The following is a 17,245-nucleotide window of genomic DNA, read 5'->3' on the forward strand; positions in this document are numbered from 1 at the left end:
TTACAGCTTTTTCTTTATTCACATGTACATAACAAGATCTATCACAAGGTTAGGGCTTTTTATGTAGATAATATATTTTGTCTTGTATTGAATCACATATGTTCCTTTGTTTCTTGTCTTAATATGTATACTTGTTGATGTACAAATTGAGCAGAGGCCTGTACTACGAAGCTGGTTCAACCTGGATATGTTTGAGTTAGCCGGTTGGCCTAATCCAAAACATACGCGCTCTCGCTAAACTGTCCTACGACGCGGGTTATCAAGTGGATCGCTCAAACCAGCCGTGTCCTATCTCGTGAGGTGCGCGTTCACATGAAAGGGGTGGTATCTGGATCATTCGACCAATCACAAACATGGAGAAGCATACTGACAACGCAGCGTCATACTTCCTGAATGAGAAGTCAACTATAATATTAGACATATGAAGAAGTTAAACTTTAACCATCCATGACTTAAACACTTGATCCAGGATCAAAGCCACAGAGCTGCACCTGCAAGGTGAATACAGCTGGTAACAGGAAAAAGTGTTTGAATGTGTACATTAACAGGTTTATGATATCACTGCCCGTCTAAGACACGAGTCGAGTGGATCTGACTTTAATTACATTTGACTCGAGTGTTTCGTCAACTTAATGTGTTGCTTAAAATAATACTTCTGCTGCATACAGTATGTGACACTGTGAGTGTTGCACAGCCAGATACGGCTCAAGAAGCTGACTCAGATAAGGAGATATATGATATGATGTGATATGCCGCGGACTGTAGGCCTAATGCAGGGATGGGCAAATGGCGGCCCCCACCTCCTCTTTTTGCGGCCCTCAGATTAATTTATAAACAACGTAATTAATAAATTAAAACATTTAAATATTTTATTTTTACTTGTAGTACTGATACCGTCCACTAGACTCCTAGTTACGTCGCGAGCTGCGTAGATGATTTCAAATACTGCGAAATAATCTGTGACACATTTGTGTGTATTGTGTTTGTTTCCCGGGGAAACCCTCACAAGAAACACCAGCTGTTGTTATGCCTGCTGTGACGTTAAGTTGCCTCTTGTAATTATGCCTTTTCAAGCTTAAAAGTTGTTTTTATCATCTGAATTTGGCGAAATTGTTCAATACAAACATGCCACTTGTAAAAATGAAATAACATTTCTGTGAACTGATATTTGTTTAGTGAGCTTATTAGAGGATGTTCCCATTTTTTGGGGATGTTCCCTTTGATTGTAAAATGTCAATGAAGATGTCGGATTTAGTATATTTGTTAATCATTAAGGCCCTGACACACCAAGCAGTCACCAGAGGACTAGCCGACGCTGAAGTCGGCTGTTGCCTGGCCGTGTTCTCCTGCGTTTTGGCCATGTGTCGCACGGGAACACACCGCACCGACTTCAGTGCGTGAGTGGCAATAACTCTCCTTACCAGCAGGCGGCGGTAGTGTGTATTCGTCATTCAAAAGAGGCAACAACCGGAAGACAGAGAAGAAGAAGAGTATCTTTTCTCCGTAATATCATACAGAGCTGGCCTCTCCTGGATCAAGGTGATGAGCAGGTCTTCGTTTGCATCATTCCAGATCGCCATGATGAGATGAAAATGAATAGCAGTCTGTGTGTGCTGTCACTACCCGATCCGTCACCCTGCCCGATCGGTTCTGCGCATGTGCGAGAGGGTCCGCCATGTTGGACAACTCCGGACGGCAACACCAGATGGACACTTGACACAGTGGCTTTTAGCAAAGCTCAAAAAGAAAACTCAAGAGAGATGAGTTATTGTTATTACAACGTGACTTCACTATTATTTAACAACTCTGAGACAGCCATATGCCATACATTTTTGCATACATTCACAGTAAATATGTATTCAGTATGATAGCTGTCTAACAGAAGTTAAATCTATTTCTCACTTATTCTGACAATGTACTTAACCCCAAATAAAAGAACCCAATAAAAAGAGTTGTTAAATAATAGTGAAGTCACGTTGTAATAACAATAACTCATCTCTCTCGGTTTTTCTTTTTGAGCTTTGCTAAAAGCCACTGTGTCAAGTGTCCATCTTGGGTTGCCGTCCGGACTTCCGGACCATCTCGCACATGCGCAGAACCGATCGGGTAGGGTGACGGATCGGGTAGTGACATGTGTCTTCTTAAATCGTTTGTTTACGTCCCTCACTTCCGCTTCGCTTCTCATGCACTGATTTGCTAGCTGAACAGCCAATCAGAGTGATTATTTGGTCCGACTGCCAGACGCAGATGCATGGCCGATTCAACATGTTGAATCGGCCATGCATCGGGTCTGGCAGTCCAAATAAGGCGTGTCACGGTCGACGGTGCGGGACACACCAACCTGACTACGGCGCCGCGAATGCCCGACAGCCTCTGACGGCCTCTGACTCCCAAAATCGGGTTGGTGTGTCAGGGCCTTTACATCCAACACATGGAATTTGTGTGTGTGTGTGTTCCAAGTGAATCTGCGGCCCCCTGGTGGCCAGTACATCAATGATGTGGCCCCCACCACCATCAAAGTTGCCCATCCCTGGCCTAATGTTACTCTGATCCGGACCGGTTAGGCCTACTTATGTTGTGGCAGATATTTAATTAAGCTTTCTTAACGCTAATGTTATAATAGTCAGATTGCTCTGAAGATGGGAGGTGATATTTTATTAATGTTCACGTTCACACAGTCGGTGATTTTTGCCGGCCGTCTTTCCTGCAACGGCAGTTTTTCTGTATTTCCTCTATCCTGTAATATGACTTGATCGCTTTAAACTCCGCACACTGAGCTCTGATTGGTCAGCAGGAAGTGCTTTCACTGAGTTGATCTCTTAGCCTGCAACCTAACCTGCTCCGGGGCAGGCTAGCCGCTCAGCATAAGTTACCATGGAGATCTAGCCTGCTAAAAAAAGAACCAGCGTCGTAGGACCGGAAACCCCAAGTTTTCCCTGAAGTTAGCCGGCTAAGCAAAAATCCTGCTTCGTAGTACAGGCCTCTGCTGTGATGCTACACGTAAACGTAAAGCGTTGTGTCCTATCCTATTTTATTGCGTCGTTTCGTGTTTCATTTTATCGTATCTGATCGATTGCACCGTACCATACCGTACCTATCGTACAGTATCGTACCATATCATATCGCATCGTAACGTATCGTATCGTAATGTATCATACCATTTCGTATTCGTATTGTTTTCGTTTATTGTCTCGTATATTGTATTGTAAATTCGTACTGTATCAGATTGTACCGTATCGTTTTCGTACCATATTGTATCGTATTGCAAGGCATGCTTTTTTTAGTCTCCTAGGAGAAATTCAGCCTTCCCTCTGCTGTTGTATAGTTAAAGTTCAAAGAAATTCATGCACAAACAGGACGTGCTTTGCTTCTTTTTGCATTATCTAATGTATTTTAATCTGAAGTATATCGTATGCTGCATCCGCGGAGGAGCTTTAGACTCAACATTTTCCTATGACTATTGTGCATATGACAAATAAATTCTTTGTGGATCCTTTTGAATGCAGCTGTGCAGCTCATCCATCTGTTCTGTCACTGATCCCCCCACCCCCCCTCCAGCATGCAGTACCCGCCTCCTCCATCATGCAGTACCCGCCTTCTCCAGCAGATGGCGCCTGTAATCTGGGTGAAAGGCGAAGAGAATCCACTGCTGACAGAAGGAGGCCAGAGCAGAATAATTGATCATGTTCAAATACAGCAGCTCCTGTTCCTGTGAGATCTCACACACATTTGTATTCCACCCCCCCAAACACACACACACACACACACACACACACACACACACACACACACACACACACACACACACACACACACACACACACACACACACACCCACACACACACACACACACACACACACACACACACACACACACACACACACACACACACACACACACACACACACACACACACACACACACACACACACACACACACACACACACACACACACTCCCCCTGTCTCAGTGGAGTTTGATTGACTGACAGCAGATGTGTTGATTGTGTCAGTGACTGACAGGAGGCTCTGAAAAGTCCTCTGACGTCTAATGTTTTTTTAAATATGATTTTATTATGTTATTTTATTGCAAATTCTTAAATGTTATGTTCATTTAAATATTTTTAATATAATTTTTTTTCTGACATCTTAATCTAACTTGTTATGTCTTCTAGAAATGTCTTTATTTGACTGACAACATGATGACTACTTTAGTTATATTGTGCTTAAAATACGTATTACCTTTCAGACGTTACCTTAATGGAGTATTTTCAGACCTTTTTGTCAGCCCACCACTCTGTGCACAAGATGGTCAGTGTTCCCAAAATCATGATTAGGAAATATATGTTTTGTAGTAACAGAAGACTTGATAGAAGATATAAAATATGAAAGAGGAAGGAATTTTCTATTTTCTTCTTGAGGTTTCTGGTCCCTGACACATCGCTGCTGTATTCCCCTCAGCAGGATGATGTTCTGATGCCTCAGTGTTTCCTTCAGCTGTGGTGAAGGTGGTGTTTCTCGAGAAAAACCCCAAGATTTCTCAGAGCTGTGACCGCACATTTGGAGGAACACGAACAGGCACCAAAAATACTTATTTGCTCAAACTGCACCGTGCATAGACAGTTGAAAACCTCCCTCCCCCCTCCTCTCCACCCTCCATACCCAAGCCACCCGTCATCCATCCCCCAAAGCTTGGTTTGAAGCGCTGGCAGATGGGAAGCACTTTGCATTGACTTCCATGCGTGTCCTTGTTTTGGTACCATTTTCCCAAAATAAGGTTATTTATTTTGATTGGATTCAAACTGCAGCTTTCTGGCTCTGGGTTTGTTTGACAGGGTGAGAAGACGTCACTTGACTCAAATAGAGAAGATTCTGTGAATTCTAACAGTTTTGGACTTGGTTATTATATGTACAAGAAGTTATTGTTCCAGATTGCGTGTGCTGGTTCAGTCCTGGTATAGCTATAATTTGTGGGAGGTACATAAGATTATAATACATATAGACACTACAACATGCAATAATCCAAACTAGGGTGGTATATTAAAAAGAGTCTGGCGCCACGATACATATCAAGGATTCATGGTAAGAATTCATTATATCGCAATATGTTGCCAAACTGTAAGCAAGGCAATTTGATCAATCTAACTAAAGGTCAACTGTAAAAAGGAAAACACCACCATAAAATCAGAGAAATTAAAAGACTTCTTTATGCAATAAGAACAATGGTATGTGTTCTTATTTCCCTGTTACATCTACTCTTAAGAGGGTACTTCCAGGGACAAGATACATGTCTTTGCAGTTTAATAAAGTATTGACATCCATGCATGTAAACTATACATTGGAAATCAATACGGTGTGTTTAAGAATCAAGAGATTCAACATCAAAACATTACAACGTGAGAGTGGTTCAGGGACGATTCCTTAAACCCGGATATGAGTTAGCATTTGGTCCCTTTTAGGTTCCTTGTCTTAAAGTCAATGTTTTTTGGAACGTGTTTATGATCGTATTCCAGAAATAAGGTCTAGTTAGTGTTTCAGTTTTGATAAGAGTAAGTCAGTAAATACTCCACTGGTGAATGTCTGAAGCTTATGTGTCTTTAAAACTGTGGTTGCTAACAAGTGACTAAATGAGACGACTAAATGTCATCACGCTGAACATTAGCCGCTTTAAGCTTAGCGGTGGTGACTTGAAGTCATGTGACCCTGATGTCGTCCCTTTATAGCCTAGCTTTTTACCTATTGCATTTACGCTTCAAATGTAATGACAGTGGGGTTAATATGTGGAGATGATCCTGCAGATCAAAACGTGTAAGCATCATAAACATGTATTTTTGTATGCAATATTCCAAATTCAATGGAAAATCCCATTGCTAGGTTGTCACGGCAGCCCTTGCAATGCTAATTTCCTGGTCGGCCTACAAAAAAAACATCATCAATTCACCGATTCATAGGCTTGTATAAATATCTCCGTGCACACCCACTAAAAACAGTTCATTCCATTGAAGCCACCAGTGAAACCAAAAATGAGTCAACGACCAAACCATGAAATGAATTCTCTTCACGGTGACAAATAATAATCATGTGACCATTTTAAGATTTTCTTTGTGCATTCATGTCATCTGACCACTTTAACACATTCAGTCTTGAGAGTGGTGTGCATGTGGTCGTCCTCCAGCAAACACCCCCCCCCCCCTGGTGATCCACCAATAAACCCTGCAAGCCACTGTCTGATGATTGGCAGGTACCCCATGAGAGCTGAATGTATGAATGTGTGTGTGTGTGTGTGTGTGTGTGTGTGTGTGTGTGTGTGTGTGTGTGTGTGCTTGAAGTGGGGGGTTGGTGAGTGTGTGGTGATGTCAGTTATCTCAGACTCATGTTTATTGCATATATATTTCTCTCTGTATGTTTGTTTCATGCAATCAGAAAACATGACACTGCCAAAGGGAGAGGTCACGATCAAGATTCAACGGTATTATTGTCATATGTACAGAAGCCATACTGTACAATACTGTAAAGTGCAATAAAACACTGTTTACTGTAGTAATAAATAAATTGTGAGTGGCAAGGCTGTAGGTCATGCAGTGGTTTTATGTTCCTGCAGCTTTAATAACTTAGACTTCTTCTTCTGTGGTGCCTGAGACAAGATATGATGAATGATTTAGCACTTACAGGCGCACCGGTGTGTGAGAGGTCACGTCAAATATCTTAATGCCTGCCGTTCATTTGAGGAATATTGTATAAAATATGTTTAACATGGTCGTACATTCAGGCTTTATTAGCAGCCAAAGTGAGAGGTTTATTTGTATTTGAAGGGTGGGTGCTTATGCAGGGGGACATCTTTCTGTTTATTTATTTATGTATTTCTTTTCCAGAGTGGACAACCCCCCCAAACGCTGAATTAATCGATGCCGTAGCCCCGTCCCCTGTGGGTTAATGCAGCCACACGCCTCAGAAAGTCTAAAATCATTTACCTGATCCTTCAGCTGATAGACAGAATTAACCCAACGATGATGTTTGGACAGGTTTGATGTGGACTGATAAGAGGGAAAAACAACACGAGGAAAAGATAGAAAACTAAAACATGAGTCAGGGATAACAAATGTTCTCGCTCTGTAATCGTTGGTCTGCAGAATAAAAACAGTGTTAGTCGTCGTCTGAAAAATTTACTGTGGTTTGTATTGACTCAGCAGTGCTTCAGGCGACATATCATGTGTTTCTTTTCCATCCACATATTGGAGCTTTAATTTGGAACAACATCAAAGAAACCCAGTTGGTGTATATCGGCTATAAAAATACATAATCTACCAAATGTCCCATCTGCTCCAGCACTAACGCATCACTGGGATAAGCCTAACAGAGAAATAATCACAGTGATGATGGAAAATTGGACGTAAAACACCAATTGTTCTTCTGTAGCTGGAGAGTGCAGTAATGTTATTTTTATTGTATATATATATAATAATAATTTAGGAAGGTTACATTGTCATAAAAGACAATAGCCAGAGAAGATTACTAGTGCCTTACAATTATTAATTACCTGTAAAACATGTAATCAGTAACCTAATCGATGTATCACATTCACAATATAAACGTATACTGTTAATTCTGCATCTGTTGATATATTGTGGTTTCCTTAGTAATCCACATTTGATGTATTCTGATTACCTATTTTTTATGAAACTGTAGCTAAAGTACTAGATTACCTTCCTAATTACGTAATCCAGTTACTGGTATTCCATTACTTCCTAAATCTGGAAATACTTAAGAAAATATCTTTAAATTAAAGCAACCATAAATTGCTGAGAAAAAAGACCGAATTATGATTTTTTCCTCTGAATTCTTAGATATTTTTTTATATTTTTGGTCACATCCCAACAGTTTTTTTCTCATGTGGCTCTAATCCTCTTCCGTAGAATCATGACTAAGCTGTTTAATAAAAATGTATGCATGCAGCAGCCACCTAGAAGTGGAGATAACACCCGCGAGCACCACAAGAAAAACAGACATGAGGAGATGAAGGCTGTCTCCTGCACGCGGGGTGAAACGACTCCAGCAACAATAGGGCCCTAATAATCTCAAGGCTTTGTCTGAATTCCCAGTCCGACAGATTTTGGAGAACAAAGGCTGGCTTGGTCCCCTCGGAGCCCGGGCCGGGACATCAGCTCTGATCTCCGCCGGGTGACTCCCCCCCTCCTCTGGTATCGTTAGACGCGACAGGTCGCTGCTGCATTCCCTTTCCCCCTTTAAATCAATCAATCCATTTTTTATTAACGCAAAATAGCCAAAAAATAAAGATACAATTATAATGTAATAGTACAAATAGCCTAAAAAAAAGGTTTCTGCTTCTTTTCGCTAGGTGGAACGTTTGTTTTTCCTACCGAAAACAAGGAAGTGTAACCACCGAAAGCGACCGGAACACCGAGAACCACACACCGGGCTCTTCTCTCCGCTCATGCCGTCTAAAGCTGCTGTTTCTCGGCGTCTCTTCTGCTCTCTCTCCTCTCCCTGTCCGGTTCTGCTGCCTCTGTCGTATCGCTTCCTCTCCACCTACCAAATGGGGGTTCCTTGAAACCTGCTCATTGTGGAGAGGCGGGACTGTAGGAGAGGGGAGTTTGAAACCGTCTGAGATTTTTTTTTTAATCAACATTTTTTTTGCAAATGTAACGCCGAGTGGTTAACCTCAAAGGAAACTTCTGGATGATAAGAAAAAAGAACTATGACAGCACTGCGTAAAAGGAGGGCATGTTTTGTTTTTAGAACCCCAAAGGTCGAGCTACCCCTTTCTGAATTTTAGCATAATGGCACTTTTCCTCCTCTTCTAATGCAAATGTGTGTGCGTCCCCGCTAAAACTCAACACAAGGAGACATGTAGCGCTGCTTCAACTACAGGCTGTTAATGGACATTTGCATACCGAGAGCCTGGCTTTATTCCTGGGTGAGAATTACAAATAAAGCTGCCATTAAGGTGACGACAAATACATTTTGGTGCGTTCCTGGGTGACATGATAACAGACCTGTGATACATGCCAGAAGACTAGGTTATAACTCACAATATAACTCAAATAAATTAAAGGCCATATTCTCAATGTGCACGTTTTAGCTGCACATACACGTCGTGGTGTTGAGTTTATATATATTTTTTTATAAAGATTACTGTTAGTGTATGGACCTTTTTCTCAGTATTCCTGGCTATGATGGACGTGCATGAACATGTCCGATGTTAGTGCTAATCTCTGTTATTGGGTTTTCACTTTTCTTTCTTACCGTAAGAATATAGGCTTTATATTATACATAATGACTGATCCATTATGGGTAGTCTTGGGTTGGCCTATGGGGAAAACAACGCCCAAATTGTGGCCTCCCAAATTAAATTGAATAATTAAATTAGCATTATTTGAAGGGGCCTTTAGAAATCGTGAGATTGTTATCTCAAGTTTTAGATGTTTGCATCCAGGCCCCTGCCCCTCGCTTGCCTTTTGAAGGGTTAAATGGAAATGGGATGTACTGGCTATTATCTACTAAGAATGGGTACACTGAGGCCACACAACGTTACAACCAATGTAATATTGTAACGGTAACAACATCCCCATACTTCCAAATCTTCGAGCGTCTATTATAATTAGCGTGGAAATGGGTGAGGGGGGGGGTCGCCTTGAAACTGCCCCCCTCCCGCTAAAAGAAAAGAAACCCACCGCTTGTTTTGATCACTCAGTCTTGAAGGGAGAGGGGACCTTGAAACAGCTCAACCTCCTTGCTCCATAATTGGTTTTATAGTGCTGGCGAGCGGCCAGGTTGTTGTTTTTTTTAACGCCGAGGACTTTGATTGACACTTCTCGCAGCCAAACAGAACGCAGCTGTGTGAAACGTTCTGTGCTGGCTAGTAGCGAGTAGATGGGCGGGGCTTGTTAATACAATGCTTCAAAAAACGTTACTGAAGTAGAAGTGCGGAAGATAATAAGATAAGATAAGAAGTACTTTATTGATCTGAAGTTGGGACATTTTTGTGGGAAGTGTTTGCTAAATGTACTTAAAGTATTTAAAGTAAAAGTACATATTATGAACAATGGCTGTTGTGAAAGTATTATATTATAGAACATTCAATTATTCATTGTTTTAATTGCTTAACACAGACACTTAAAGACATTAAATAAAATAGATAGATGATTTTAGATTTTCCTTAAATATATATTGTTAATACAGCACAGCATTATGTCATATAAAAATGTCATGTGTTATTATATGTACACAGTAGCTGGTAACTATGAGTTTAAAAATAATTGTCGTGGAGTAAAAAGCAGTATTTTTAAAACAGAGGTCTTTGATTGACACTTCTCGCAGCCAATCAGAACGCAGCTGTGTGAAACGTTCTGTTCTGGTCCCTGATTGACTGGTATCGACGAGAGGGGCGGGGCTTGTAAAAACAATGCTGTGTTTCATTGCTGAGGAGTTTACGGCCGCGTCAGGGGCTCCCCCCCCCTCCACAGTTATCCCCTAGTTTACCTTCGGACGAGCCTGTAATGGACTACTCCACTTCTCCCAGCAACCTGGACGGATTTTAAGAAAGCATTTTTTTTTTTAGCTCCACATTCAAGTAAGCGCTCGTTTTTTTTCTTCCCTGTTTGGTTTCCCCTTTCCTCCTTGAATATCCGAGTTTTCGGTGTTTTTAAAGCACATTTTGAGCTGTAAATGTAAGTGAAAAGGGCGCGGAGGGGTGCTAACGTCATTTTTGATTTTTTAGGAGCTGTTATTGGTGTTAAAATGCTACTTTTGTAAACATTTCCGCCGAAAAAGTTGTCTGTGTGTGCGTTAAAGGAACCGTGAAAAAGTTTGAAACGTGGCTGAATTGCAGCCGTGCTCCTCCGCCGCCGAGCCGCATGGGTCACAGCGGAGGAAGGGTTACCATTTAATTTAACCTCCCCAGTGTATTTCAGACGGGCTTTTAGAGGCAATATTTGTTTCTGGTGGTGCTATTATTCACTCAAAGAGAAATACAGGTTTATTGTTATTTCTAAACCAGCCTATTCTTCAGATCCCGCCCGCCTGCATATCACGAGTCTCCGCTGTTTGCTTGAAGCCTTTGAAGGTTAACTTGTTGTTTTAAACTTAAATTCTCTAATTTCACACCGTTTTAGTGTCTATTCAAAGGTTTTATGTACAGAAAAAGGCACACAATTGTCTCATTGTCTTAGGAAAAAGTCCCAGTAGCTTGTTGTTGTTCTTCTTAAAGTAACTTTTATTCTAGTGTTTTGTTTTTTAAAATAGAAGATTTAGTGTTATAACCTGGTTTTAATATATATTTTTTTATCGATATTTAACAGATTCAATACGCCTTGCTTGGGTCGATTTTGATTTTTAACACAAAATTAACTGTCGATTTATCATAAAAACACATATTTATATCTTAATAACAGTTTTTAAATCGTACACATTTAAGATCCAAAAGGTATTTTCTTTTTTAAACCGAAGTGTTTTGGTTTTGATTTCTTTCCATGGGCAGCACCCATGTCCAAAAAAAGCGAAGCAGCCCGGACTAAATCGTCCTCTCTGGGCAACAAAAATCCGCTCGCCCGCTGATTAATGATGCAGGCTTTTTGCAACCTTATTTATTTTTAACCCGTTTGAAATGTATAGTTGATGCGCCCTTTCAGTATTTATGGTGTATTGGTTTACATAGCCTACATTGCTTCGGAAACAGCTGGGTAATCGGAAAAAGGCAGAATAGGTTGTTCAAATTTGACCGTGTGCGTTTCGGCTTGTTTTCATGGCCGGAGAGAGCAGCTGGTCTCCGGCGTCTCCTGGCTGTGTTTCCCCGGGAAGAGCTGCTCCGGATCGGCTCGGTGTAGCGCAGAGGGGGTGGGGTGCTGCTGCCACTCCAACATTAGATCATAATATTGTAGATTTAAGTTAAATATCCATTAAGATCTGCAGTTAAGATGCACCAGGAGCAACTCGTACGCTTATTCTGTCGATCAGCTTTCTCTACGTTTAGTTTTTGAAGTGGTATTCCAAACTGCGTCATTGCACATATGGACCGCTTGTACGCTGCAAGCAGGAGAAAACCTAAAACAGTTTATTTAACATTATAGATAAAGGAAATGTGTTCTTGTATTTTTTTTTTTAGGTCAGCAGGATGGCTGAAAAGGAGCCCGAATCGCCTGGAAAACTAAAGACATTATAGGCTTTTTTTTGGGAATAGGGGGCATATCCGAACGGACTATTTTTTTTCACAACTTTCCCCACTGTGGATAATGGATGGCAGAGATTTTGGACCCCCCCGATCCGTCCACGGTCCGCCTCCGTTGTTGGCGGGTCTCTCCATGGAGGCTCACCGCCTCGGAGCAGCAGCTGCAGCCGGGAGGATCCCTCCCTCTCCCGGCCATCCACCGCCTCTCCACTCGGGGAAATTCATGCCATCGGCCATTAACCTACATCCACACCACAGTGAGTATATGATGTTTGACTGCTTGTAAATGCCCTGCCTCGAAAAACACATCCATCAGATGATATAACTTGAAATAACGCTGCGCAAAAATGTCCAGCTTGTGCGGTCATCTCCTGGAAATGTAACCAGATGTAGATTTCACAAGGAGGTGTGGCTGTTTATAAAGCTGTGGCAAGTTTCTAATGTTAAAGTATTGGATCTGGATCCTAAGCGTTTTTGCATAACATTACCTGACAACCTAACCGATGAGTGTTTAAAAAAAGAAACCCCGCTGCTTGTAAATGTGTCTCGAAAGCACATCCATTAAAATGATCAAAGTTGAAATAACGCAGCACAAAAAAAATTCCCTGCACAGCTTGCTTTTAGATTCAGAATACTTTATTGACCATTAAATTAACATGTACTGGAAATGTGTCTTTGGCAAAGTACACCATACTATCCTTACACACAAAAGAGGGGAAATGCATCTTAATGAGTGGCTGTCACCAGAGAAGTGCAGAGTGGTTTGTTCCTCCACTGGCTTGCGTCCATTAAAATATCAGTTGTATTAAACATGAATAATTGACTACACATTAAAATGAGGGGATTTGGTGGCAGAATGTCCTAAGAAGGATCCTTGGGGCTTAAAGGAGGGCTTGCGTGGCCATTGCTCCTCTGGAAATGTAACCAGATGTAGATTTCATAAGAGGTGTGGCTGTTTATAAAGCTGTGGCAAGTTTCTGATGCTAAAGTATTGCATTTGGATCCTCAACCTTTTTTGCATTAGGGGAATGTTTACCTGGCAACCCACCGCTGAGTTGGTTTGTGGTGTGGGTGTTGTTGCAGCAGTATGCGGGTCAGGGTGCAATGGCCTTGGATTGCATGTGGACCATTACACCGTCATTGCTGTGGGAGCAGATGCAGTGTGTGTGTGTGGGGGGGGTGGTAAAGTTACGACCCCCTCTTACCCTGTGAGTGGGAACATTTCCTGGAGTGTTGTGAGAGGTCAAAATGGCTGTGGTCCACCCTCCTGTTTTGTAACATTTGGCTGCTGCTTTTTACCTGCGTTTGTGTCCCTGCTGTTTCTTTAAGTGCGCCAGGGGAATCTGAGTGAGAGACATCAAGTGTGTGCTTCAGTGAGTGTGTTGGCTGCAGAAACTCGATTGGTTTTGATGTGTTTGGCCATTAAGATAAGATAAGATTTGACTTTGTTGAGCGCAGCTTGAGAAATGCTTCCAAAAACAAGGCATTGCTTATAAGGTAGGAATGAAGAAGAGTAGACATAGAGACTTTAGACTGTCAAATGTACACTATGAAGGGCTTTCAACATTTTAAATCAGGATATTATTTACCTTAACTGGGCAAGGAATACCATATTAAATGGAAAAGGAACATCGTAAACACACTATGGAGATGGTTTTAAAGACGATGTGTAGCATGATTCAGCTCCTTAAAGCAACCCCTCCATGTGTCTGTTTACATTATGTAGGGTGTGTGTGTGTGTGTGCTCTTCAGTCAATGGATCATCTGTAAATGTTATTGCCCGCTGAGCTTCCCTTTTTCCCCTTCACGCCACGCACAGCGATGTCTGCTCTTGCTATCAGTAATGGAAGCCTTGAAATAACACAGTGCTAAAAAAATAATATGCGGATGCAAATCTCGAATGTTTGCATATGGTTTTGTGGTCTGTCAAACGGAAAGTCAGAGCACTGTAATCTAGGTTCAAACCATATGTGTGTGTGTGTGTGTGTGAGAAACTAGTTCGGCTGGAAAGTCTGACCAAATGCTCTCATCGAGTTTTCACATTCAGTGGTATAAAGTTACTAAGTAGGTTTACTCACGTACTGTAAGTAACATTTAGAGGGGCTTTACTTGAGTATTTCAGTTCTTTGTACTTCCCTTTTACTTTATTCATGTAATACCTTTAGATACTTTGCAGATTTGGATTAAAGATATTACATATAATCTGCATTTAAATAAGACTTTAGTTACACCTGGATTACATTCACAAGCTACCCTGCAGTATACTTACTTGTAACAGAGTATTCTTACACTCTGGTACTTCTACCTTTTACTTAAGTACAAGATCTGAGTAGTTCTTCCACCTTAATGATCCAGATACTATAACGGATCCTCTGTTAAACGCAGAGATATTCCAGTTTAGTTGTGTTCCCCCCCCCCCCGTCCTTATCCTGCTGTAGCGTGGGTTCAATGCAGCACTTGTCACTTTTGGAGCGTCCTATAGTAAAGAGAAGCTGTGCTCCCGGGGCCGGGCTCTGATGAAGCGTTAATTCGACACACCGGCAGAGCCCACACACACTCACCTCGCACATGAAACAAGCTGTCAGAGATTAAATCAACTCGCAGCGGGGAGCGGTGGCATGATTGATGGATGCGTAACGGCAAAGATGTGCCAGTTTTCAGCAGCGAGAAGGTGAACAGATTTTGGTGGAAAGGTTTGTGGAAAGGATTCCTGCAGAACGCCTTAGTAGCAGTGTGTGTCTCTCGGTGCTTCACTCCCCTTCCCGTGGCTCTGAAACGAGCTGAAAATGACTTGCGGTGTTCGGTTTTGCTCATGTGTAACAACTTGATGTGAAGCCAAGGGGTTATTGAAGTGGAATTGACCCAAACCACCTTTCCAGCCCAGATTGGCCGCTATAACACTCCTCTTTCCAACGGGATGCATTTGATTCTGCCCACACACTGACCTTCTCGCTCTCGGACTGTAATCTCCCACAGCCGCCACCCACCGAAGGGCTCCCACCGTACGATGCAGGTCATTTAGCTTTATGGCTCTCCTCAAAATCCAATCCCCACACATTACATTAACCAATTGAGATCCCAGTCCCATGCTTATAATAACCCTGTCCGACCCTGCACCGTGATAATTACCCGCTAATTGCAAATGTTCGCTATGTTCCCGTTTTATTTGCAATAAACAGCGAGTCTCAGGGATCCAGCGTGCCAACGGAGAAGCGGCAACTCTTTTTGGTGTCATTTATACCGGGGGCATGTCCTCACTACTTAGGGAAATAGCCAATTTCTTCTCCTCAATCTTTTCCCTTCCACACAAAAGGTTCTGAAAATAGCATGCACAAAGATTCTAACACTTGTTTTAATTGCCAAAGAGAACATCTCCAGAACTTTTCACACCTGGTGGGTGTATTTCTCGGGAGCCAAGTGGTGCAACTTGGACATATGACATATTTTAATACCTGAACACTTTGAATAGAGAATAGTAAAGCTATTGTTATTCCCGCTTTGCAGCAGCGTAGCATAGTTACTGCGCTAGGTGTCAAAAGAAAGCTGAAAAGAATTCCTCCTTAGCCTGCCGAGTCTAAAATGTCACACAAAAGGGATGCTGCTAACAAATAGCTAGCCTTCTTTACTAGTATATTGCTAACGCCCATGGTTTACATGTGTTTCAGGGAATTCAAGTCATCGTTGTTTTTGGCTGACCTCCTGATTGCAGGGTTGGCTGCTTCTAGCTGTGCCAACACACCCCCTTATTTCCCAGGAGTCTCCATTATTTTTCTGTTACTTCTAATGGGATTTCCACCTGATTTAACAGTGTCTTCTCTATTTCCACATCTTAAAGCGTGTGTGTGTGTGTGTGTGTGTGTGTGTTGGTATTCAATGCCTGGTGAGACTGCAGGGTTTGTTGACATTTGTGTTCACTCTATAAATACATCCTTTTCCATGAGCAGCACTGCAGCACCTATCCCTGTTCATTCACACCAGTTTTTATGTAAACAAGATGAGGTCTGAGTCACTGTTTATAGACGGAGACGTGCTGTAAATGGTCCTCTGTCCGGAGGAGCTTTGCCCAGCTTCCTCCACCAGCAGATTGAGGCCATCTGTCCTCCCTCTGGCACCCGAGAGCAGCAGAGGTGGGACCCGCTGAAATGTGACGGGGCCCGAGAGACTCTACTAGTACTGTTACATAGACCTTTAACAATTGGTGATCTATAGAAGACTAATCGCTTCACTAATGTAATCATCTTTAGAGCAAACATGGCAGTTTCAGCCTCTTGTCCTGCTTTTCTTTGTTTACAGCAATATCTTTACGTTTTTTACTGTTCTTGAGAAATTCAGATTTGTTTATAACACTGAATCATAAATCTAGATAGAAGATAAAATGCAGGTTAATCAATAATGAAAACAATGATTGCAGCAAGTATGTTAAAGGTTGCTTATTATTGTACTCTGAAGGGCGTGCAGTGTGCTATGGATCAAGATTATGCACACAGTGTAACATGTGACGAGAATATCTGATTTCTCTCCATTTAAGCAACAACAAGAGCCACGTCTGCTCTGATTGGTTAGCTGGCTGGCTCCGTTGTGATTGGTCAACCACTTAGAGATGTCCCGCCCCTTAGCCTATCACGTACAATGTGTGGGAGTGCTAGCCAATAGAAGCGTGTGTAGACAAGAGTGTGGGGGAGAGAAACTACCTCTGTAGGGCACTTTGGGATTGTAGCCTTTGCAGACCATTTACATGCACAAAAACAGAAGGGAAAATATAATGGGGCCTTTTTTTTAAGACTTAAAAGTGCAAAAAGAAATGGGTCGAGTAGTAAAAGTAAATGCAGACGGTTTAGACTAATGAGTTGTAATGGATTATACTTTTTTCCCGGCCAAATATCCAGTGATTTTGGCCAGTATTGGATCAGCTGATTTAACAACAACTGCTTTGGGAAACATAACCCTCCTTGTGCACAAGAAGCTATTTCCCCAGGTGTTGTGAATGGTAGAAACATGAATAAACTGGGTGTAGTTTGACTCTGTTGTGTTAAATCAACCGGCCATTGTTGTAGAGATAA

At 41.9% G+C, this 17,245-nt stretch overlaps 1 protein-coding gene across 4 annotated transcripts in view; it reads left to right on the top strand.

The window, feature by feature from the left end:
- The first annotated feature begins 10,437 nt into the window (after positions 1-10,437).
- The window catches only part of tnrc18 (trinucleotide repeat containing 18), an 86,745-nt gene continuing 79,937 nt past the window's right edge, over positions 10,438-17,245 (top strand). For 3 of the 4 annotated variants that reach the window (XM_034089366.2, XM_034089368.2, XM_034089369.2), the window contains exons 1-2: positions 10,438-10,592; positions 12,123-12,442. In XM_034089366.2, coding sequence (XP_033945257.1) covers positions 12,250-12,442 — 193 coding nt within the window. In that variant the 5' untranslated portion in view covers positions 10,438-10,592; positions 12,123-12,249. The other variant, XM_034089367.2, reaches the window with a different exon arrangement.

Source organism: Pseudochaenichthys georgianus, chromosome 8 (assembly GCF_902827115.2).
Source record: "Pseudochaenichthys georgianus chromosome 8, fPseGeo1.2, whole genome shotgun sequence".
NCBI classification, from domain to species: domain Eukaryota; kingdom Metazoa; phylum Chordata; class Actinopteri; order Perciformes; family Channichthyidae; genus Pseudochaenichthys; species Pseudochaenichthys georgianus.